General features: G+C 37.2%; 1 protein-coding gene across 4 annotated transcripts in view; it reads left to right on the forward strand.

Moving 5' to 3' along the window:
• Window positions 1-25,390, forward strand: part of MEI4 (meiotic double-stranded break formation protein 4) — a 128,565-nt gene that overhangs the window by 9,250 nt on the left and 93,925 nt on the right. For all 4 annotated transcript variants that reach the window (XM_064508693.1, XM_064508695.1, XM_064508694.1 and 1 more), the window contains exons 2-3: window positions 1,554-1,802; window positions 11,993-12,552. In XM_064508693.1, the coding sequence (XP_064364763.1) occupies window positions 1,554-1,802; window positions 11,993-12,552 (809 nt within the window). The remainder of the gene's footprint in view (window positions 1-1,553; window positions 1,803-11,992; window positions 12,553-25,390) is intronic.

The following is a 25,390-nucleotide window of genomic DNA, read 5'->3' on the forward strand; positions in this document are numbered from 1 at the left end:
GTGGAGAATAGTAAATTGCAATATAGCTGTGGGTATATCCCAAAGAATTTTTGCAGTCTTATCCATTATGCTTTCCACTTTTCAAAATGTGACTGACTAGTGTATCTGAATGGATAGTGTGCAAGAAATGTACATGAATTGCTTGTGCATTTCAGAGGTATTTAAAAGGTGGAGCAGAATCCTCTTTTTGTAAGTGGCTTTGCTGGATAAATAAATGCATGATGATTTATGATTTGTTCTCCAAAACTGAGGAGAACTAAAGGAAGTAATCAGCTTAGTTGTATCAGATGATTTGGTGAAAGGATGACATAAAATACTTTATCCAAAGCTGTTCTGATACTGAACAAAATTTATTATAGTGCTTAACTTGCACTTTTCTTGGATAACAACAAAAAAGTAGTAGTGTGCTATGGAGAATTATTTTGTGCTGAGACCAGCATGAAACCATAGAAAGGGGTTTTTTTGGTATTCTGGAAGTAGTATTTTTTTTTTTCCAAGTAAAAAATGTAATGAAGTACTGACTGAAAATGGTGTGGAATTAGAAAAAAATAACCACTAATTACATAAGCTAGATATTATTAATTATTTTGAATTTTATTTTTTCCCCTTCTGTTCCCAGCTTCGATGCGGTTGCCCATGATGTAGTCATCTAGATAAATCTTTTTTTCCTCCTCTGATTCTTTTTGCTCCTGCCGTCACAGTTTGTAACAGCGCTGATCCTGTCTTCTTTGCTTACCTTGATAGCAACTTACATCACTTTGAATATCTTTTCTTTGTCTCCTGTTGTATTGTAGCCACGTTTTGTTTTCACCTGAAAGTCTTTCCTCTTTACTTTTCTCTGCTCTTGTAATCCATAACATCAGAAAAGCTGTAGGCATTTTTTCTTTTGCTGACATTGTTTGTTAGTTGCCTGTGTTCATTTTATTATAAAATCCTGATTAGTATGGACTTACTTAACTGCTTAATACCTTTATTTCAGCTTTAATCTGCATTTTGTAACAGTACCTGTCTGCACAGATCATTCTACAAGCTTGAGGCATAATGTAGAGTTAGTACCACAGGTGCAGAAGTACCAGGTCTCCAAACCCAGAAAGTACCAGTATGCTCAGAGGTTTCGTTAATTATTTTTTTTTTTGTTACGTTTTCAAGAAATAGTATGTGTTGCATGTAAGCTAAGTATAACCCAGTAGGCATTTTTCAGCCAAGGAGTTAGTTTACCTAGTGTTTGAGTAGGATAACATTTGCATTTAGAATTTTGATGTGATTATAGTTTTCCTAGAATAAACCTGTTTGAAGTGCTTGCTATTCTGACAATTATTTTTCCAACTCCAGCTGAGTTTTGCTGTTGTAGCTGGAATGCATCTCATGTATGTTTTAGTCTCTCATTGTGGACTGCTTTTTGTGTTTTTCTTGATTGATTTAGGAATGCTCTAGAAATAAAATAATTGGTGTCACTGTTGATTTTTTTCTAAGCAAAGCCAGTACTGTGCATAATATGTTTAATAAAGTCATAGTAAAGTTGCTTTTTGTTTTCTGTTTTTCTAATGTAATAGAAATCAAAGGCAGAAGAGAAAATCAAGTCTGGTATTTGAAAATATCAAAACTGGCACTGGCTTTTGCAATTATCCACTCAAAACCACCAGGCAAGAGCTGCAAAGAGTATACCCAGCATCTTGCCAAAATTGTATCTGAAAAAGATTTTGGATGGAAGTCGAAAGTTGAAGCACTGGAAGCTGAAGTTCTTCGATTACGTCAGGAACTTCTTTTGAACAAGATCTGTCCAAGATTCTGCTTGGAAAATGGTAAATATCTGAAATCGGTTCTGACTATGTTGCAATAGCAAGGAAACAAACCAGTTTTGTGTTGTCTACCCCACTGCTTGTGCCTAGATGCTGGTCTTGTGTGTACAGTGTCATATTTTTCAAAAAACAAACTCCAAACTGAGTAGCGAGACAATTAATGCAGTTGTGATTTAGCTTGAGAATTTGATGCTTACTCAGAACTTATACATGCATAAGAAAATATGCATAAGATAAAAAAATTCCTCACAAAACTGGACTGTTAACCTTCAGAATTGGTATGTGTCATATGGAATAATTCCAGACAGGCTATGTTTAACTAATGAAATCGCAGAGAGTAGAGAAGATATGTGGCATCTATGCTTTATTTCAGTTCTTCCAGAGAACCAACGCCCTATTAATTTAAAGAACCAAAGTGTAGCTGCTTTTTCCTTCAAGTATTTGTTTTTATGTATGATTACACTTAATAAAGTTTTAGCCAGAAACATTTGATGTTGAAATATTTATGAGAGCTCATATCATTTCCGTCTACATCATATGCTGTCCACAAGGGGTAGGACACAGTATTCTGCTTCATTTTCTTTTAACCACTTAGGTGAGAGGGAGCAAAAATGTCTGAAAATCTGGCTAGTGTCAGTCTGTTTCTTTATATTCCATAACATTGCAGAAGACCCTTTCTAGCTCTTGAAATTTAACTTTGAGACTGCCATTTTTGGTGGCTGTTCTTTCTTTTTACTGACTTTTTTTCTCCCTCTAAACCTTGGATTGCCATATGGATTCTTCTCATAGTGGGTTTGAACAGTATATTATTTTGCAAGGAAGATATTCTTCAGACACATGTAGCTGCTGATGTGGGTTCATGGTTACGGTTGTGTTAGAGACAGATATTCATTCAGCTTGTCATCTTTGAGTTAAGAAAGAGCATTACTGATATCTGATGAGATATCTGTTGATGAAGTCTGTGCACTCATATGTTGATCCTTCTGGCAGTGTTTAGGGAGAGCACTTAAGGTTGCTGTTTAAAGGAAGAAGATGGTTGTAGAGCAGAGCCTACCTGAAATAAGAGCAACTTTACTGCTTAAATCTTCTGCTCCAGGGAGAAGTTTTTTCTCTCCTGTGTGCTATGCCAATTCTGAGATTTCCAAGCTCACAGAGGTTAGATACTAATGGGTACCTGTTGCAGTGGTAGGAAGCACAAAGAGCTTGAATGTAAGTTGAAGAGGAAAGTGGTATAAGTGATGGTCCATCCTCTTCATCTGAAGGCTACTACAGATCCATTAAGCCATTGTTACGGTTTATTATTAAGGGTGTATTGCTTGCATTTGCTACCTAATGTCACAGCAGAGCAGTTGTCTTTAGTGCTGAGAATAGCTGTGGGCTTGTTCCTGGGGCCAGGTGATCTAGAGATATCATGGATCTTTTTTCTCCTCTGCTTGTTTCTCCAGCCTCAATTTTTCATTTGGCACTCTGCCTAAAACAAAGCAGCTTTTAGAACAATTCAGACGCTTAGCTCTTGTTTGGCTCTCTTGTGTTCTGCTTAACACTTCTGTAGATGAAAGAGCACCAGTCTTTCACAAAATCTGTCACCAGAAAAATCTCATAAAGGAATAAAATGCATTAAGCATCAGATACTGCATATCTGTCTCCTGCTGCCTGTTTAGAGCTGAAGAGTTGGAATCCTTCAGCCAAGGTTCACTTAGCAGCTGTATCTTCCCTGTTCTGTGTTCTGAATCTGAGAGCTTTCCTCTCCTGCCTGCTGTTAGTAGTGATAATAGGAGGTCTTTTGGAGGCTTAAGGAATGGTTAGAGATTGCCCGTTGGGATTTATTTCTGTGATGTGGGAAATTTTTGAGCCCTTTGAAACTGTGGTGTACATACAGGAGAAAGAAGAAAGGACCCATTTTTAAATATGTGTTATCTGAATTATTTTTATTCCACCTTACTAGACTTTTGTCCTCTGAGGCCCTAAAAAGTTTGGTTTCCTTGCCGAGGAGGAGGAGCATGCCTTGCTACAGAAAAACCATCTGTTTTGCAGTATGGATTGTTACAGCTTACCATGTTGTTTACAAAATCCCTGTGGTATACATTCAGTGGCTCTGTTTTGTCTGGAAACTCATTATTTGACTCAATGTGCAGTTGTCTTTCTGAGTACAAGGACACTGGTATTCCTTTTATATGTGGCACTTCTGACTGTACATCAGCCATTCAAGGAGGAAAAGCAAATCTTTTTGTAATTTTTTGTTCATTATTTTTCGCCTTACCAGTACTGTCCTGAGAACTATGAAGGCCCATGGGTAGAAAAAAAAATCAAATTTCATATTAACCAAAGTTTCTTGCCTTTCTTTTGATTAAGATTAAAATTTGACAGAGAGAAGAAGAGAGAATCACTGGCATTTTTCCAGGAATAAGAACATAAAACATTTGAGCATACTGTTGTCTCTTTGTCTTTTCATGCAGTTCCAAAGCAAAGGGTCTTACAAAGCATTGATTGATTGATTCATGGATTGAAGCACCTATCCTCTAAGGCAAGATTTTTTAACCATTATCAGCTCATCAAATCAACAATCATATTGTTACTTGACAGTCTCTATTAAAGAGATCTGAAAAGCTTGCAGCTGTTATTCCAACTCAAGAAGACATAAATGAAATACTCTACCCTTTTTTGCCCGGCATATATTTGCGAAATGATACTTTAGAGGATGAATGTTTATTGCCTCTGTTGCTTTAGGCTGATATACTTGAAGGATTATAACTGATTTACTGAGTGGTTTTTTTTTTGTTTGTTTGTTTTTAGCAAAACTTGTACACAGTATATATTCTGTCTTCCTTATCTTCACCTTATTTCCTTCTTAGTCAGTGGATAGGAATTTATTGAACTGCTTGCTCATCTAATAAGTAATTTTTTCCTCTCTGCTTTTTTAGAATTAGTTTATTCTTCCTTTTATAAATAATTTACAATAGAACTTCATCCTCCATTCACTGAAGTTCCCTCCCGTTTTCTCAGCCTCCACAGCAGCAGGTAACTACCAGCCCCGTCCTTCCATTGTATGTGTGTGTGTTTAGGGAGATGCTGAACTCTGAATCAGAACATATGAGTAACATGAATGTCTGATTTTTACTGTCCTCTAAATTCTGCTTCCTGTGCACTGAGACATTTGCAGCAACTTGCGTCTCTTCAGAGAATATGAAACAGGGACAAAAGAAGTTTGTATCCTTTGCTTCACTAACTTTATTTCTTTAGGCATTTAGCTGTACGTGTGGAAAAAAGAGTAGTTTCCTTTGTAGGTTGTTGTGAATGGAGACATTTCAGTCTCCTTTCCTCTTGCTGGAAGCTTAGAGTTTCTGCAAAAGCAGAAAGTCAGGATTGTTCACAGAATTGTAACCAACCAGTTCAGCAGCTGAAATAAACTGTACGCAAATCTCCTTAGGCTTACCAGCAGCCTTGTTTTGTGCCACAGAACTCGGCCACCTTTTCCTTTCCACTTTGTGAGTTGCTTGTTCAGTAGAGAGGGGCAGAAACTTCTGGGTACTCAGCTTTGAGCCCCCCAGCATTTTCTCTGGAGACAAAGGAGGAAGAGTCGGGTAAGTTCTGCTTCTATGAGAAAAGGAAGATTGCTAGCCAGTCAAGACCTTTTCTGAATAATTTGATTCAAACCTCTGAAAGGGCACGACTCTCCACAGTGACTTAAATGACTTCACTGGTGATGTTTCTCCTGCCTGCTTGCATAAAAAGGAACAGTAGGACAAAATCACTGGTGTCAGATTTTTCAACTCATTTTTAGAGAGCAGTGAACCAGATGAATTCAGAAAGACCAGATCAAAACATATGCAGATTCCTTAATGAATACGTTATCTGCAGCCCTATAAAGAAAGCTGCTTCTTTAGTGGAGGGAGCAGCAGTCCCAATCAGACTGAGTAGTAATAATAAAAACATATTCGTATATATATTAGGAAAAGTGACTTTCCTCCCCCAGAAAGTGTACAACTGGTGTGAAATGTTTACAGCTGCCCAAAAGAGTATGTAGCCAAACTTTGCAGTTCCTTCAACATGGTAGTAGGATGGGGAATAGAAACCTACCCTGATAACTTGAAAATTCTGGTTTATGTACAGCTACTTCTTCAGGACTGTATGTTTGAATGAGTTGCTTTTTTAGGTTGTAGTGTCCTGTCACCACTTTTTTCAGTGGTGTTTGGCAGGAAGCAAGGAATGCAAAAGGACGGCTGTAGGAGAATCGTCAGGCTCTAAGGGGCATCTTTGGCTTCTTCCTTTTTCTAGCTTCCTTTTTCCAAGGTGAGCGGATTCCCTGCTGGGTAGCAGTCAACACTTAGTTTGATGTTGCTATGGGAAACAAATCTGATTATTTTTGTATGGTGCTTAGCGAAGTGGTGCTTGTTCTAAAAGAGATTCCCCCCTCACCCAGTGAATGTGGCACTTTCTCTATACAGACCGGTAAGAGGCAGCTGAGTCTATCTAGTCATCATCTCAGGTTTTTCTCTAAGGCATGGTGGTATCAGCAGACAGAGCTTCAAAAATGAACTGTCATTTGCCATCTTAAGTGTGCTAGTGTGCTCCCATTTTTCTATCAGCAGTACTAATGCAAGTAGGCAGCATTGCAAGGAGAGTCTCAAAACCTAAGAAGTATTTTATTTATTTAGGAGGGGAGTAAGGAAGCGAGAGAACAGATATCTGAGTTGACAAAAATGGGGTTAAAATGTTTTTAGTGCCGATTTATGGGAACACGGCTCTTGGAATAAGATGATGAGATAGATCTGTTCCCCGTAATTGTAGTGACACAATGGGGAACTTTGTGAAAGCTGAGGCCTTTTCAGGATAATTAAATAAGTCAATTTGCAATCTGGAAAAAACACCAGCTGGAGCATAATGATTCACTGAAATCTCAGAGTGCTGCTCCTTCCATGGATAACAGGTCTGTTCGGGTTGTGGAAGCTTCCTCCCTTTGAAAGCAGATGCTCTCTGTGTTGTCAGGTGGCATTGCTGCAGCTCTTCTAAGCACATACTTGGGGCAGAGGGAAGGAGGACATTCATTCTGTCCTTTCCAGGCTTCTGTATGAGGAACCCATTCAGAGACAGAAATGACCCAGTTCTGCCTGCAAGAGCAAGGGTTTGTGATTGTCTCTAACTTCCCTGCTACACATTAAGTTGCTGATGAGATGCATGGTGATTTTTAGGAATAATGTTCATAAAAGTGAGTGGAAATTAAAATTAAATGCAGAACCACTGCCTTTATTTTGGGTGGCAGAGTGGTAGTTTGTGGGAAAACTGAATATGTATAGTAGAAATTGGTTTAGGAGTGTGGCTGTGGTAGTTGGGGTCCTTCAGCCTCTGAATCAGGATCTGTGGTTTTAATATGGTGAATGACAACATGCAGTTCTGCATAAGATCATTGACAGCTGCCTTCATGTATCAGATACCATAAGAGTTCAAATATAGAAATGATACTATTTTGTCTTTTTTTTTGTCAGGATATAGGCATTATCATTCATACCTGTTAACGTGCCACTAATTAGGCCTTTGGATTTCGCAGAGGAGGCTTGCTAGTACAAGACTAGTTGATATACAAACTTTGGTGGTGCAAAGCCCACATTTAATTATTGTGTTCAGTCAGGAAACTTAAATTTGAGTTCCTCAAGCAGGTTGTTTTTTTTTTGTGGGCTTTTGGGTGTGTATATACATACACAAATGGCAAACTTTGTAACATTTGGTGTTCAAGAAAATAAACGTTTTTAGGAATGTTTCTGCTAACTGATTTCTTAGCGACTCCACCTCATTCCAGCCTTGTAAGGTCACAGAGAATAACTTCGGAACTGTATTTTGCTCAATACAGTAGCATCCAGGTCATTGCTCTTTGCATTGGCTGATAGTTCTTGTCTGTTAGAATAGTTGAGTTTTTTGATGATGCAAGCTGTTTTTAATAAGACCTAACACAGTATTCACAGTTCAGACAGGTAGTCTTCATGGGTACTTCACTTAATATCTTGAAATATTGCCTCTCTAGCTTAAAACTCAAATTCCAATCATTTCATTGATGTGGTCAGTATTTTAAAGAGTGTATAGATCTCCGGTCTTGAGGTTTGCTTGGTGAGCATTAGTTGACCAAAATCTCTATGTTGGTCACCTGATTATAGATCCTTCCTTATGTCTTTCATAAGCATTCTTCATTTGACTTGAACCACAAAAAATTTGTGCTGCCTTCTACAGAAATTCCCTAAAAATTAATGTTTATATCCTCAAAATCCTTCTCAGTTATTACTAAATTCTAAATGTCCTAGATGCTTTGTGTAAGTAAAATCCCTAACAGATTGAAATATCAGCTTTTAAGTTTTCCCAGAAACTTTTAAATCCAGGCACTAAACAGTTAATTTGAGAATTCTAGGTACTCAGTCCTATGTTTGTTTCTGTGAATTATTCCTAAATGGGACAAAGCATGTCAGCATCAAGTACTTTACCTTTAAACAGAAGAGCTTTCTTTTCCAAGCTGCTTATAAAAAATCCACTGAAATGCAGACGCAAAGTGCTTCTGCAAAAAGCAAAGGAAGGCACAATGTGAAACTTCTAAAATTTGTTCTTTCTTCAGAGAATCCTGAAAGCTTTCTTTCTTTTTTCAAAATCTTTGAATAATAATGACTTGAGTATGTGAGAGATTTGGACAAAATTGCTTTGATATATACAGAAGTAGGCCTTGGTTTCAGATCAGGACAGTCTCTCAGATAGTATGATAGAAGTTGGATAGAAGTTCGTGAGGAAGAAATGGAGTTATTTTTCCTGAACCAAACAGCTTGGTTAATAATGAAAATAACAGATTAGAGACAGGCTCACACAATAAACCTATGAAAAAAAGGTAAAGAAAACAGTTGTGTGAGGAGATTTTTTTTTTTTTTGAAGAAAATAAATTTGATTCATCATTTGTGGAAAATGCACTTGTAATGCATCAATCAGTGAAGATTAAATGAAGGATAACAGAGTCCTGAAAAATCCAGAAGTGGAGCAGAAATGAACACAATGGGGGGAAAAAGCTGAATCGTTTCTCATGTGTTTTCCTCTCCTTTCAAAAGTTATTGGCCGTACACCTACTTGGAGGTTTCTACAATTATGGTTCTTGGTCTTATTTTTTAAATTATCTTTTAACTGTATTTTTTAGAAGTAGAACTGAGTCCATGAATTGTAATCAAGTTTTAAGAGAGCTTTAGATGTCTGACATTATTGGTTTTGATCTCAAGTGGTAATCTACATATATACTTACAAAGTGAGAGAATATAAGCAATGTCTAGTGCTTGAGGCTGGAGTTATGTTTTTTTCCCTTTTCAGAATTTAGGTTGTCTCTTCACTTTTTCTCACATCTGCCAACTTCAAGCCTGCTTTCTGGTTTAGAATCCTTGTTCATGGTATTGCTGCAGGTATATTAAGTTTTGCAGAGGACTTGAAGGACATTTTACAATTCCACAGCAATTTCATCAGTTGGAGACCCTACTTCAATTCTTAAATTTTGCACTGCATACAGGTGGCTTTCCTCATTTGAATGCTGTCCTGTCTGTGTCAGCTGGAAATGCAGTATCTGAGACAACATTACACCGAAGACCTCCCCCCCCCACCACCACATGTATATTAAAAATGCTGATTTTCATGTGTCACTTAGGCGGGACCATGAATAGGATCATTCCCTTGTCTTGTCACAGCTGGCAACAGCCACCCTGGAGACAAATGGTGTTACTGTCTCAAGTTCAGATCTCAGAGATATTTCTGTATCACTTCTCTTCTTACCTTTTTCCTGTCTTTCATTCACCTTTCCTCTCCCATCTAGCAACTTTTTTCCTTCAGCAAATCAACAAATATATATGTTTTTTGCATATATTTCTGTGCTTTGCTTCTCTTGACATTACTTCCGCCTGAGCAATTTTCATATTGCCCTGTGGGAGTAAGAACTGAACAAAATACCCAGGCAGTGACGCTCATAGGAGTAGATGTACTCCCTAGAAGGGCTTATTTTCCTTAAACAGCAACATTTTTTTTTTTCCTGGAATGTGTTTTGCTCAAAACACTGGGGAAAGAAGACGTGGAAGATTGATGCTTGTTTTTGTTAGTCAGACCATGTGCTTTGCTTGTTTGCTTGCTTTCCAAGTTTGGGTATCCAAGGCATTTGAGAACAGTATTAATATCTAAAATGCTAGGTTATCCTTACAAGCCCTGCCTCTCCTACTTCCTAGAAATGCCAGTTGATTTCCCTGGCAGTTAGCTCTTTCATCATGAGTCAAATGGTACTGATCATGTTCAATGCCTGAGTGTGCCTGAATGTTAAAGTCATAGGACTCCCCACCACCACCCCAGCAAGCCCAAAAAGAAGAAAAGCTTCCATTCAACTAGGATACTACTTCCAAGGTCAAAACTCATCTGTTATGTTTTCAGAAACTGAAGTAATGGTCAGAATTCAATTATAAATTGTATATTTACTGAAATCTGCATAGGCTTTTCCTGAGTAGTCTTTCATTAGTGATCAAAATACTGTAGGCTGCTGCCCAGTGACATATCCTGTGTTAAAAATACCTTTTCTAACTTGTCAGGGAATCTTTGTTTGTTTAAGAGTATAAAAGCAAAAGAGTATGCTATTGCTTTGGGTCATTGTGAAAGATATGAACAATATACTTTTTTTTTTTTTACTGATTTATTTTTTTACTGATTATTTCAAAGGATATTTCCAGAAGAGCATAATTATAGTTACATATGCAACAGTATGTATGTCATTAATTAGTGTATAAGAAAAGTTAGGACGCATATAAAGATTTAACAAATTGTTACAATGGCTCTGCGGTCTTCAACTTGGGGATTTTTTTTATTGTCACTTTAATCTCTTTCAGTTGAAGCGTCTTACGAACCATACGAAATGATGTTTGTTCTGCCGACAAAAAATCTGCTTTTCAGTTGTTTCTTTTTTAAGTAGTAACCAGAGGTTGGCTATGTGTTTTGGATTCCTTTTCTTTTTCTTCTTGGAAGGACTGCATATAAAAGCCAAGTTTGTAAGATACTGGATGCCCACATACCTACACTATGTGTTTCTGAGACTAAGTTGTATAGTTGTGATTTGAGGGGATTATTATTATTATTATTTTTTACATGTTTCCATATGCGATCCATTTTGGAATTCTGTTTCTCTTTTCCCCCAGGATAAACAGAACCCACAGATTTGCTGTTTGTGAGTGGATAGTAACATAAAAATGGTGTACCAAGTCAAACTAAAAATCTTCCTAGCACAGTGACAAGAACAAAGTGGGCCTGAAGGAAGGGTATAAGAACAAAGCGAGGATACTTTCTGACCTACAGAGAAAAATTGCATACTGTCCCAGCCTTTGAATTTTTTTAGCATCACCTGGAAACCCATATTTAAAGTACAGATTCAGATATCTTAGGAGGTAATTGTCTAGACTTTTTTTTTTTTTTTTTTTATATAGTCAGTGGCAAGTGGTAGGCACTTCCAGAGCACAAGGCGTCTTCTCCTAATGTAGGTACTTCAACTAGACCAGAGGTGCACGTTGAGTGCAAAGGGAACTGAGTGAGTAGTTTAGAGGTAGACCTCTATAGTACAGGCACCTCTGCTGGGAGGAGTCCTATCAGCTTGTGAAAATTTTTCCATTCCACGGCATAAAAGGAAATAAGTAAACCCATTTCATTTGCTTAAATCATAAAGTTAAGAAACAAACAACAAAGCCTTTCAGTGTAAAAATATTCCTACAGATTTGGAAGACTACTTATCCGATGCAATTATAGTAACAGACCTTAACTGTTTTCTAAAAGCAACCTAAGTTCTTGAGGATAGAAGCAGTGAAAAATGTTTTGACGGGCAGAATTTGCATACATTTCCTTCCTGAGAATTCATGGGCATACAGATGTCCACTTAAATTGTCTGTGTGAAGACTTTGAATCTATCAGGATTTCTAAACTCAGCATTGCTGTTAATATTGCTATCTGGTTCACAAACAGACTTTATCTTCTGAAAGTTTTGACTTTAAATTAAACACATCACTGTCCTCCCCAACTAAATTCTGGTAGTGTGGAATTCATGGGGAGCAAGCATATATGTATGACTTGTGATTTTGCATGGAAGTAAAAGGAGAAGGAGGTAAATACATGCTTATGAAAGTGTCTTCAGTATTATAAATGTAACTTTCACATTTGTATTTCAGGAAAACCAGGTGCCTCTGCTGAAGATCTTCTGGTTCAGGAATGCACATACCCTATGGGTTACTCAAGCCAGCTAGAAGACTCTGGGTGTGATGTGTCTAGTGACTATGCATTCGATTCTTTAGGCATAGCTTCTGATTTTCACCAATGTGAGCGTAATCTTGACACTTCTAAATATTGCTTGGAAATAGTTCCCCCGTTGAATCTTTGCTGTACGAACAAGGACAAACCTCTAACTGCTTCAGTACAGTTTTTGCAACATCTACTTGAAATAAGAAAACTGTCAGAAATAGGAATTCTGCAAACAGACTTCACAAAGCTTGAAAATGATTCTTTCACCATATGCAGTTCTGTGTCTCAGTTGCTTGATGGTCTGACTGTTTTTTACAACAGTCCTAAATTTCCAGTTTCAGATATTCTCACTGAAGCAGTTTGTGTTTTGGTCAGTTTAATAGCTGATACTAAATTATCTAATCATGTTCTGAAAAAGTGTTTCAAGAAGCTGGAAGAATTCAAGAAAAAATTAATTCAAATTATTTTAAGAAACAGCAGTATCAATAGGGTAAGTTTAAAGCATTTTTTCTATACCATTTCAGTGTAACATAAAACTGTCATAGATTTTTTTAATATTAGTTTGGCTTATGGTATTTTGAAGATCTCTATTTATAGATGATTTTTGCAACTGTTGTTTTTGTGAGATAGCCAATAAATGCTTTAAAGCATTTTAAAAAGTTTTTGTTCAAGCATGCAAGTTCTCCTCACCTATTCCTGCATACAGGATTTGCGAATACTGTTAAAAAGGCAGATTAAAACAAATTTGTAGAAAATATGGATGAAAAACATGTTTCTCTTGCTATATGTGGATATAGTGTAGATATTCACAAAGTAATGAGTAAACAATTTTTTTGTCCTTTGTTGTGCACCTAGATTAAATGTTTTGGTTTGCCGCAGAGAACACCTCTGTCACTCTCTAGAAGTTTGCAAATATGCATTTAAAAATATATTAACAGATGAAGAAAGAATACAGGAATGGCATGTCCCTGGCACTTGCATCAAATAAGACTGAACTGCACATTGTCTATATTCATCATTTTGTATTCTTCCATGCACCTTCTTACTAGTTTCCTCATCCAGTTGGCGCATCCCTAGTTTCTCTTCACAAGACTTTATGTAACTGATGAATTTCATTGTCTGTCTTAGAATTTTTGATTTTTATTCTATCCTTTAGAGTGACTTGAAACAAAAATAGTGGGATTGTTTGAGATTTAAACATCTGAATTTGGTTTCTACATGTAAGTAACTACACTTCCATCATAGTTGATGAAGACCATATCCATATAATCAGTGGAGCCTTAAGAATGATTCAGCTCACCAGTTACTAGGTGCTTATTTTAGGATGGGCTTTCCAGTTCCTTTGAGTAAAATGAGAATTTAGACATCTGCTACACCTGTCGACATATATATGCATTTGTCTTAATTTAATGAATCCCACCCACTGTGTACTAATTATCCCAGAATGCAAATGTCAAAGAAATATCATTAGCAAAACAAAATAAGGGGGATAGGGAGAGGATACGCCTGTATTTTGATTATGAGTAGCAAAATTAAAGCATTCAGAAGGAGCTATTCATACACTGAGATTTTTCCAGAACTAGAGCCTTGCGTCTCTAATACCAAAGTGCTTTTTATTTCAGTGTCAGCGTGGTGTGATACTTAGAGGTGTCCCTGGCTGGTACTTCAAATGGATGTGAGCCGTCAAACATCCTGATTGTGTGGTGCCAGGAATGTGGCGTTATACAGGTGTGACTTAACAGGGAACTTAAAAAAAAAAAAAAAAAAAAAAAAAAAAAAAAATTACTGTTAATTGTAGGAGATTATCCAAGAGATTATCCAGAGAGGGATTAGTTGTTGATTGGAGAAAGAAGAGAAGGAAAAGCAAAGTTTTAGTGAGAAGTGTGACATCTTAAATGAGGGAAAATCTGCTGGTAGATCAGAGAAGTCTGAAGTCTGCAAAGTGCTTTTAGAAATCCTTCAAAAAGAGTGATGTGTGTCCACATAATTTGCAAATGGCATCCTTTCTGTGACTAACTTCACTGAAACAGGTGGCTTTTCATGAAATGTTTTATGACTGCAATATTGACTTAGTTGTGGTTCATATCAACAGCCATTATTTTAATCAGACAGTTTTCAAACAGTTTAAAAGTTGTATAAGCCAATTAGTAAGAGAGAATCCTGGTAGTTCCCACATCTCCAGGGAAAAAGTCAAAGTGTTATATGTATCAATCACAGTATTTAGAAAGCTTTATCAAAAAATATTTTTTTCTGGATTTTTTTAAAATTGAGTCACAAATGAAAATAAATGGGTAGAATTTAGAATTAGTAGTGAAAATTACGCAACTAATTCTTCATGTGACATGTACCAGATATCTCACAGGGACACTTTATGCTTTAATCATCACTGTTTATTCAAGTGGTGATTGAAATATCAAGATAATAGGTTTAAAATAAAATTGCCATTAATTACATGCTGTCATCTGGAAAGAGTGGTAAACTGCATGAATTTTGATTTCAGGAGGGTGCTTAAATGACTGCAGTATAAAAACATTAGAAACTTTGTTGTCTCTAACCCTACTGACTGTTGAAAAGCACTTGTACAGGCCGCCATTAATGCACATGCAGTACTTGACTCAACTCTCCCTTTGTCAATCCTGCCTATAAAACTGTCAGGAGCTGCCAGGGAGGACAAAGGGCTATGAGAAACACCTCCAGAAAGTGAAAAAAAGGCGAAATGACTGTGGATTACTTTTAACACGTCATCTCCAAAAGCAGTCCGAGGATTTTGCAGAGCAGATTAAATAACTTAAAAGACCTCTGAGAATTGGAGAAGAGATAATTATCTCTACATTAGATGTAAAGAGGAAAAAACAGTAGCAGAGGGACTAGCTATAACTCTTGAGTCCGAGTGTTTGAGATGTTTCTATTTACAAAGCAGTAGAAGTACTGTAGGAACGTGCAAAGGCATTTACTCAAAGCTTCTCTGTGTAGATTCAGTTGCCTAAAGCTGTGTATTTTGGCAACAAGTTTTTGACCTGAAACTCCAAATTGATACAAATATTAAAAGGAAAAAAAGTCATGAGAGGTAGAGTAAAATGAAGTATACTTAAAATATAAAACCATTTAAATCAAAGAACTACAAATAAAAGTAGTCCCCTTAATTTCCCTTACTTTTCCTCCTTTCCCCCATCTTTGGGGAGGCAGCTCAGAAGTCTGTATACAGCTGTTAAGCACACCTGACGTTTTGGAAGAAGCCTTCTAGAAGGAGTCTTAAATCGCAGCTGCTAAACGGAGCCTGGGTGCTACAAGGCTAAATCTTCTGCTGGAAGGCCTGCCTCTCCAGCCTTAGACTGGCATGATCTTGCAGTCCTTTATAGCTACCACAGAAAGGCTTGTGAGGATCTGCAGCTTCATCCAGTGTTTACTTCTGGTACAGATGAGCTGTTGCTTTTGTGTTGCAAAGTCTGTGACAGTCACTGCTGATCTAGGGATCAAGTACTTCGTTTGTCACCGGTTCTTGACTGTTCAACAATGAGAGTCCTAGAGGTCCACATGGATATATTGCTGTTGGTGCCTTACCTTTCAGTGTGTGGATCATTCATGTTAAGAGTCACTCCAGTGTCAACAAAACCACTGCCCTGTTTATGCAGATTCTTTGCTAGTCCTGCTTTAAAGCAAGAGGAGAGATTCTATCACATACGGAGAGCTGTGCAAGACTGGATTCAGTTCCTGGAGCCACCAGCTCTGCTTTTTAAAGGAACTTTTTTCTGGCACCTGACAAAACAGGCATTATTTCTCCCACACAAAACTTCCATAGAAGCTGCAGTATATAATCACAGCTCCAGTAGAGTAGGAACTTTGTCTCTCCTTTTTCAGAGAGGAGGCGTAGGAATGTTTGTTTTGCTTAATCTGTCCATTTGGGAAGTGACAACGGCTGCCTCCCTCCACCTCTACAGGGACATAGGGAATGGGCATCTATCCTGTTTGTTCGCCTATGAAGATCTCCATGATGTGTCACTTGAGGTGGGCCTGTTCTGTTGAGGTGCATCTCTGTTGTTCAGAATGACTTGGAACCAGGAATGCTTTCTCCTATTTCAGAATATTCAAGTCAGAGGCACTGAGGGATTTCTAACCCCCTGTGCTGTTCAGAATAGCATATATGTTGCATGCTTTTGTTGAGGATTTTGCACAGTTCATTGCAGTAAGTCACTTGAGAGGACAGAAAATTCTTTTTTCATGGGCAGCATTCTGGATCTTGTGCATCTACTGTGGTGAGCCTCAGCTTTCCAGTTTCATAGCATGTGGAATCAGCTTTAGAAGTCAAGTCCCTGCAATAGAAATTCAGTAACTCTATACATGTTAATGGTATCCCTTGTATGTACAGCTGTTCAACACAAGTATAAAACAATTCTTGTCAAGGAGTTTACAATCTCACTCTCTACTTTGGAGAGAGAAGAAAAATACTTTCTCATATAGCTTCCTTCAGTGAAGTTAGGCTGTTTACTAAGCTGTAATGGCCAAATACAGTCACAGGGTGCTGAATTATGTAGTATTTACGTAATCCCAAGCGTTTGATCCTTAGTGGTGCCACACTAGTTGCATTTCCTCAGCATTGCTGGCATACTTTCAGTTCACTGGTTGTACTTCTTTTAGGTGCAGCAGATACTGTAACTCGGGAAAGGCCTTCACACTGGGGGCTGTATGGAGATCTGTGTCCATGTTTTGGACCTCTTTTTTTATGGAGTTAATCAAAACACTGAGATGGAAGAGATGATGCATTGTTTTCATGATTCTAGAGTAAAGTTAAGCTGCTTAGGGCTCTCAGAAGAGACAACTTTCTGGTATTCCTCTTCAACAAATACCTCATCCATCTTCATTGTCACACTATCATAATCTTTCAAAGAGGACCCAGAAAGAAAACCCCCCCTGCATTTCAGTAAATTATGGTTGTTTGCTGCTTCTGGTGCTAAGTTTAATGCATCATAACTGCCCTCGGAAGATGCTGTCAAGAATCATGAATTGCCAACTCCACTTAGAAGTTCTGTGCTATTTCTGTTCCTGTTTTCCCTTGCCCCTTTGAAAATTAGCTATCCTACCTAAAATGATTTGTATTGGAATATCTGAAAGGATACCAGGACACGAACTTAGCGCCCAGGGGCTTCTCTCTCCATCCTGTTTGGACCTTCATTGCCTCTTCTTTTTTCTCTTTTCTATTCAATCTAAAGTCTTTATGTAAAATTTTACAAAGGCTTAGATGTTACTGATGATGTATTTAGTAGAAAAGCAAATGTGAGAATTCTAATAGTACCTTAATGCCTTTTCAGGAATTTTTTCTGAGAAGGTAGTCATGAAAATATCACATTGAAATGCAGCACAGTGAAAAGCAGATAGTGAGCAGTGTTTGATTCTCATTGGTAATTATGAAATGTGTGGAAGCATGTTTGCGCATGTTAAAAAATAAAAATTAATCAGAACCAGGGTTTTCAACTTTTTAATCTGGGATACAATTATATGATTCATTAATGACTGAAATTGCCTAGAACAGAGTAACCATAACTTATTCCGATGGCTTTATTACATGCAGCAGTGCTCAAACTAACTGTTGGTGACAATAAATTCCCCTAGACATGTATAGTTTGCAATATATTTTGTCAGCAACTGCCAAGAGAGTACTTGACTCATCAGTTTTGCCTGCTCAGGGACAAATAATATTTAAAAATAGATTTACTCATGTTTCCAATGCCTTCCAACTATGAAATTAGTGGGCTTCAGTTTTCCTGAATTAATTGAATCTCAAGGGGAATATCATGGCTCTTGAGACACAGTGCATTTTGATCGGCTGAAGAACTTTGCTTATATAGTGGAACAGCACTTCATTTGTATGAATATTAAAATGTCATACCAGGATTTTATGGTCTAGTAAAAGAGTCAATGTTTGAATCTCTTGATCGTTGAATTAAGTTTTCTTAGCAATCTGTTGTCCTATGTAGAGAGCTATTTAAGTCAAATTATAATCAAAATCCATTGTCTTTTAAAGCACAGAAGTCTAAAGCAGTCACCAAATTGACTCTTATTTACTTCAGTAAAGTGGATCATAAGAATAACCAAACAGAGGAATGAATGAAGAAAATTTTGTCTGCCTCTGGGACTTTTGTCCCCCTTCCCTCCTCGTCCTTCCTCAGTCAGTACACATCATGCACTAAAGCTACAATTGTTGAAGAATTACAGGACTAAGTTTGCTGGATTTTTCCTACCATGGGGCAAAGAAGTTTCATTGATGGTTTCTAACCTGCCTGTAATGCTGTATTGTCAGGACTGAGCTTTCTGCCTAATAAAAAATACTGTCGGTGTCTCTTTTTATCCAAGTAATTAACTAAAATTCAAGGTGTTACTGGCTATTTCTGCTAGGTGGAGAAAAACAGTGATGGAATGGGGCATGCTTTTACCATTCTGTTGATTTACAAATTAAATATATGGGAGCCCTTAATGCAAGAATACAGGAAGTTTAGGTGGTGTTGAATATGGTAGTGTTTATGTATCAAGAGCTTTTTTTGTATTTCCTCTGCCCTGAGTCTATCTCCAATGAATGCTTTCTGTAAAAGCTTTCTTGTCTTTCTGTAGCATCACATTACCAGTGTTACTGTCTTTGGCATGTCTTTGTGATGTTTGCAGCTGAGACCATGTGGAACAGTTGCATCAAACCCTCTGTCTTTCACTTATCATGCCTGTGTAAAAGCATTTGTGTTCCACCTAGGCCTTGTTTTCTATCATTCTAGCCATATAATTAAACAAAAGGGCATAGAATTGTTCTCTCCTTTTGGTCTTCGGGTGTACTATGTTAGGTAGCTATTCAAAGAATTGATTTAACTGCTTTAGCCCCAGCATATTACTAACCCCAGCTGTTTGGTTCCGTGTTGGTTGCTTCCTGATGGAGATCTAGGGCTGTTCTTGTGTAAGGCAAGGAGAAGTTCACAGTTTGTTTTTTTAACTGATACAGTGCTTTTTTGTCTCAGGAGAAAATTACCTGTTGTACCCTGTGGTATTTGAGGATGGCCGTATGTCCCAAGTGCAAAATTTGTTTTGGGGTTATGATAAGAGTCCTCAACCATTGCTTAAATGTGTGTGCATTCTTTAATGAAGAGAATCTTAGGGGTGCTCTGTTTATTCTTTTGCCTGCGACTAATGAACCTTTTCTTGTAGCTGGAGTTTATCCATCCAGCTACAATATTAAGAAATATTTTTGTGTGATCAAATAATGTTTCTTGTGTTCTTACGAAGATAGGATAGAAATTAAAGTAAGCTAGATAGAGACTGTTATTTACAGTCAGTTCCACAGAGAGTTGGGTTTTTCTTTGCCTAACTTTTCGGTGCTCAGCTGCTACAGTGAAATCCACAGCCCTAAAGAAGGTACCTCTATTCTCTTTATGTAATATGTGCCACATTCTTGGCACCTAAGAGTGGTATTCAAAATAGCCTACACATTGTGAGCAGAAGGGAGGAAGGTGTAGGGTTAGGTAGCAAACATCTGAAATAGATATTCTTTTCCAGGTGCTGTCTGTAGCTCTTAAACACTTAAATGAGGCTTTGATTTACAGCCCTAAATTTCTTTATAGATGACCAGTTCATTCTTTAGGGAAAAAGCTTAAAAATAAAAAGTATCTGTTTTATGTATTTTAGCCAGTGACTGTTTCTAAGCACTTCTCAGGTTAAAGCTTGAATCGATACATTTTCCAGTGCTGGGCTACACTCACAGTTGTTGCTTACTGACTTCTGGATCCATTAGTAGGCATAATGATTCAACAGCAACAGGAGAAATAGGCAGTTCCTCCACCTTGTAGGCTTCTGACCAGGACTAGTTAAGAAGCGGGAATCAAGAGGAACATTAATTTGAATCTTTTGGGCAGAAGATGATGCATCTAGAACTCCTTCTCCCTAACCAGTACAATATTTACTCTATTTATTAAAAAAATGGGCAAAAGCAACATCAGCAAACATTCTCCAAATTGGAGTTTTTGGCTAATACCTTCTTACTGTTTAGAATGTTTACTGGATCTGGCCTCTTGGGTCATTTAGATAAAGAGATACCTACTTTGTGAATCCCAAGACTTAGGTTCAAATACTGAACTCTGCCAAGATAGCATTGTTTGAAGTAAATGTATTGGTGAAAACTAATGCCTGCAGCATCTCAAGTGTCTTAAGTAGTTAGCTGGAGTTCTTTATAGATCAGTTACTTGTACTTAGTCTTTAAATGAATTGATGACTTGTCTATGTGGGCTAAGTGGAAATGTGTTTTCTGTAAAGTTGGACATTGATGTGAGGTGATATAAGCAAAATTCTTGCTTTTGGTGTATGGAAATGGAAATTACCATGTTGAGGTAGAAGCTAAATTAAATGAGACTGTGATTTACAGCTCTGAATTCCTTTCAGAATGTCAAGTTCACTTTTAAGTTAAAACAACAACAACCACAACAACCCCAGGCCCCTGAACCTACACACAACAGGGTCTGTTTTACCTGTTTTATTCAACAAACTTTATGTATTTGTTTTATGTGTATTATCCAGCGCAGAAGAATGTAGTGTGCTCAAATTAGGAAAGACAAGATAAATCTTTATCCCATAAAACTGAATAAAAAAACCCCTGTGAAATTAAAAGTTTAGAATCAAAGGCAAATGCACATACCAGCTTGAAAGTGGTGTTACTGTGACTGTAAAATTTCTAATACAGCATGCTCTCTATTGGAGAGTGAAAGTTAAGAGGAAGTTATTTGGATAGTGGTTTGTCTCAATAGCATACAAAGCTTTAGAACAAAGTTGAAAGAAAGAAAAAATAGTTAAAGATTCAGAGGTAAATGATACAAAATGCAACATGAGTTTACCAGAGGTAAGTTGTGGCAGAACAATCTAATGGCATTCTTTGTAAAATAGACTGTGTTTATAGATGAGAGATTTGGTAGCTCTTATCTATCTGGCATTCAGTAAAGCATTTGCTATGGTACTCACACTAGAAAATGTTAGTGAAACTGAAAAAGATGTTCTTTAGTGCAGTAATCTTTTGGAATTGGACAAGGAGGTGGCTGAAGAAGTAACAGCAATTTGTGCTATGTGCTGGCTGCTTATCTGTGACAGGAAGAGGAGAAATGTTTGTATATGTCAGTCAATCAAAGGGGACTTTGACTGACTTTGATTGACTCAAGCACAGTCCAGTCTCTGCAGCTGCCAGGGCTGGTCTGAGTCTACCCTCACTTCAGCAGCTACAGCTATCCCCTGTGCAAGGAAGGGGAGGAGAAACACGTAGGAAATAGTCTTGGAAGTCTGCGACTGCCAGAGAGCTGGGTGGTGTGAATAAGGAGTAAGGGGAGAAGATAGGAAGATGGCTGCAAGTGTGTGTAGTGAAATGTTTACAGTGATACATGCGGTCCCTCAACTCTTTCACTCCTTCCTGTTGTGACAGCAGCAGCATGGTTGATTGTGCTAGCCTGCAGACAGGAGCTAGCAGATGCATTAGTTATTGTGTGTTTACTTAGGAAACTGGTACTGGGTCGGATAAAAGCATGTTGGGAGCCAGCAGGATCCTGCTGTTCATAGAATCAGAGGGTGTCTTTTAGGCAGCCGTGGAGAGAGAAATCTAAGAAAGATATTTTCAGTCCGTGAGTGAAAAAAGTCCACCCTCACACTTCTACTCCCACACACAAGCTTCATGGACAGCAAAGGAAACAGGAAGCAGCCGTTCATGAAGTATTCCTTCTTGGAGATCTTTCACTCCACAGATCCATCAAAACTGCGCTTAAGCTAGTAAATTGTGCATTCGTTTCAGTGAGTACCAGAGTACCAGAATCATGTTTTTCAGCATCATTCACCAAAGCATTCTAGTTTTCAGAACAAGACTTCATAAATGATTTCAGAAATAAATTCAGAAATTTAACGGGCTGACTGCAGCCTATTTGTTTCCCCATCCCCACACCCTGCACTGCATGTAGTCATGGTATTACACTCATTCCTTCCCAGAAACTGAAATAGCTTATTTTTGCTTTCACTGATTTCCCCATCACCACCTTTTTTTTTGTTAGAAAAGTCATGCATGCCTTTTGCATTTTAGTTTGATTTTTGTAAACATTTGTGATGCATGAAGTGGAACGTGTTGCAAATAGTCTTGGCTCTATTGTGTTATGCTGTCTGTTAGAATAGGTTTCAGCCAAAACTCTGCAAGACAGTACAGAAAGGCTTTAATATAAAAAGCAGCTTGCAGCAGTGAAGCTAGGTGATGGTCCTAGCAGGGAACACAAGGTTTGGAGGAATGGAAAGAAGCACAAAGAAGATTATGAAGGGGTAAACGGAGCACAAGGCTTTGAGATGAAGCTTGCAAAACAAAGAATTGGAATAATATGTAGCAAATTACCAACACTTGAAAATAGAAATAGTAGCATAAGCAATGAGAAGAAATAAATGAAACCATGAAATTAGCAAAGGAAGCAACATGACAGTAAGATAAGGAATACTAATGCTCTCTGTATAAAAATGAAAAATTTTAATTGGCATCGATGAATTAGGAGTGGAAGTTATGATGGTTTAAATGGGCAAAGTGTAGGAGTGATGTGAATATAAGGGTAAAATTGTTGTTTTGCTTGTTTTTAACACCTGCCTGCTTCCCCTACAATTTGAGGATACTTGTTTAATTACTGGCCTTAGTTCTGCATTGCCAAATATGCCAGTCCCTTGGGGAAGAGAGGAAGAGCTGTTAATTGGCATGAAAGTTGTAGACTCATCAAACAGAAATTAAGGTCCAGTTTTTATAGTTGCAGGGTGCAGTGAATCATGCAGTGAATCATGCAACTCATGCAGGAATTATTTTGCTTATGTAAGAATTGATAATAATTTTAAAACTTGAGTTCCAGGTACCTGTTGTTAAAGAAAAATCTAACACACTATGATAAATAAATTCTAAAGAAATAATTCAAATCTAAAGATTTTTATCCTTTTTTCCTGGGGAAATAAGGCGCATAGGATTATAGTATCTGTCTTGCTGCTCAGTCTTTTGTTCTCCTCCTAGTAACTTTTGAAACTGTTAGCCTGTTTGAAATTACTTGGAAAGAGAAGTGAAGATCTCAAAGATACATGATCCAGAAGGCTGCTTTAAAATTGGTGTCTGAGTGGGGGAGAGACCAAAGTAGTATGTTTGAGGAAGCAGAACACTGATATACATTCATTTTTGCAGTGGCCAGATAGACAATTAGTTCACACATCTTTGTCAGCCACTGGCCGCAGCATTGCTGTTTCTTGCCCAAGAAAAGTGGGAAAAGAGAGGAAGCTGGGGAATAGGAGGAGGGTTAGGGGCAAATGATACAGCTCCAGAACAGTGTACCAGGTTCCATTATTTTCTTGTTTCTGACAATCAGTATGACTTCAAAATTTAATTTTGTGACTGTTTTTAACTGAGAATCTCTGAATAGCATAGATTTTACCTCATCTATGCCATTAAGCAAGCTCAAGGGATTAAAAGGTTCCTTTTTAAACTTTTGTTTGATAGATTTGAGAGTTGATGATATTCTTTATTTTTAATGAAACTGCATACTATTTGAAGTATTATCAATTTAAATGTTTGCCATTGTTTCCAGAGATTAATTATTTGTGTATGAATTTAATGATAGTTAGTGAGGGTTATTTCTGTCCTTAATCCTTACTTTGTTGCATCCATATTTTTAAAAAATACATTAGAACTACCAAAATGCAAAATCTATACTTTTTAATAAATCAGTTAGAAGGTGGGTTTTTCAGAGTTATCAGTACCCTTATTTCAAGTACCATAACTACCCTTATTACAAAATACCTATTTACTTCAGTTATAGAGCCACAGACTTTAAATTTGAAGGGTCCCTTCTTTTTCTAGTCCTACAAAGTTCTTGCTAGAAAAAGATGACTCTTGTAAAAGAAGGAAAAATGCGGGAATTTTGTAAAACAAAAACAAAAAAAACCCCAAAAACCCAGCTCTTTTAGGTAACTCTTGATTGCCAACACTAATAATTATAGAAAGTAAAAATTTATATTTGTCTCTCTACCTGCCTAAAATTCCTGTAATCAGATAGAAGTAAGAGAGCTTAAAAAATCATAATTTTATATATATGTATACATGTATATATATAACATATGTTTTTTAGTGTATCTGTGTGTTCTTTTGGGAAAGGTAGCATTAAAAATGACTTTGTCGCTCCTAATGCAGACTGAATTCATATTTAATTTCTGCATTTGAATTGTTGCTGAATTATGACTTTTGCCTGTGTGGAAATTAGGGAATATTGACTAATGTCTAATGAAATTTCATTGTTTTTTAAAGACGTTAAGCATGTTTTGTACAACTCTTTTCTTTTGTACTTCTTACTAATGTAAGATTTGTGCACACTTCTCATGTAGTAGAGCTCAGTGTAGAGTGGAACTATCCATGATAAGATGTAGGCAAAACTTCTTCATTCTGCACAGAGAAACTTTTAAATGTGCAGACATTTAAAATAAAGCTAAATTTACTCTACTTTGAGCTTATTTAATGTAATCAGTTCAAATAGCTTCTGCAAAATCATTATATGCTATTTTCCACTGTTGTGCTACCGGAAAAAAAAGGAGTTGATGGTGATCTTGCTGGCTAAAAGAGATGACTCGTGAATGGAGAAGCAGACAAGCTACAAAGGGTAGAGCTAAGTGTCTTCAGAGCATGTTTCATTCCTTCAGTTATTTGTCTTTTTTTTTTTTTTTTTTGTACTAGTGATAGCTGCAGGTATTGTTTATAGAACAGTTGAGACTTGCAGAATGTCATAGGTAACTTACACTAAACAGGAAAATCAGGAAATCATGTATTTAAATACATCAAAGTCCATTTCCATAGGCAAACTACCTGACTATATACATTTAAATTTGAGTTATTACTAATGCCTACTTTATTTACGATTAGATTAAGAATGTCATATATTATTTAGGAAAAATAATTTACCATTCCGTACTCGAGCCATTTTTATTGTAACTGCTAGACAGAAAGGATTACGATTGGTAGGCTGTCTTGTATTGTGCAAGGTGCACAGTGTAGTGGATCCCAGGGACATCCAAACCAATTTTCTTATACTCAGTCGTGAGGTCTGTACAAAAGACTGGAAGAGCGATGGTACAGGAGTAACTAGTAAAGGAAATAGGCTCTCTGCTATGTGAAACACACGGAAGATTTTATATATATATATTTTCATACTGAAGTGAAACTGAAACTTTGTAAATATGTTCTTTGGAGCAGAAGAAAAGTGTGATTTGAAGGGGGAGGAAAAAGGGGTCATAACCCTGGAATAGCCAGTAGGCATTTGGGTGAGTATTGA

Source organism: Dromaius novaehollandiae, chromosome 3 (genome assembly GCF_036370855.1).
Source record: "Dromaius novaehollandiae isolate bDroNov1 chromosome 3, bDroNov1.hap1, whole genome shotgun sequence".
Classification (NCBI taxonomy): domain Eukaryota; kingdom Metazoa; phylum Chordata; class Aves; order Casuariiformes; family Dromaiidae; genus Dromaius; species Dromaius novaehollandiae.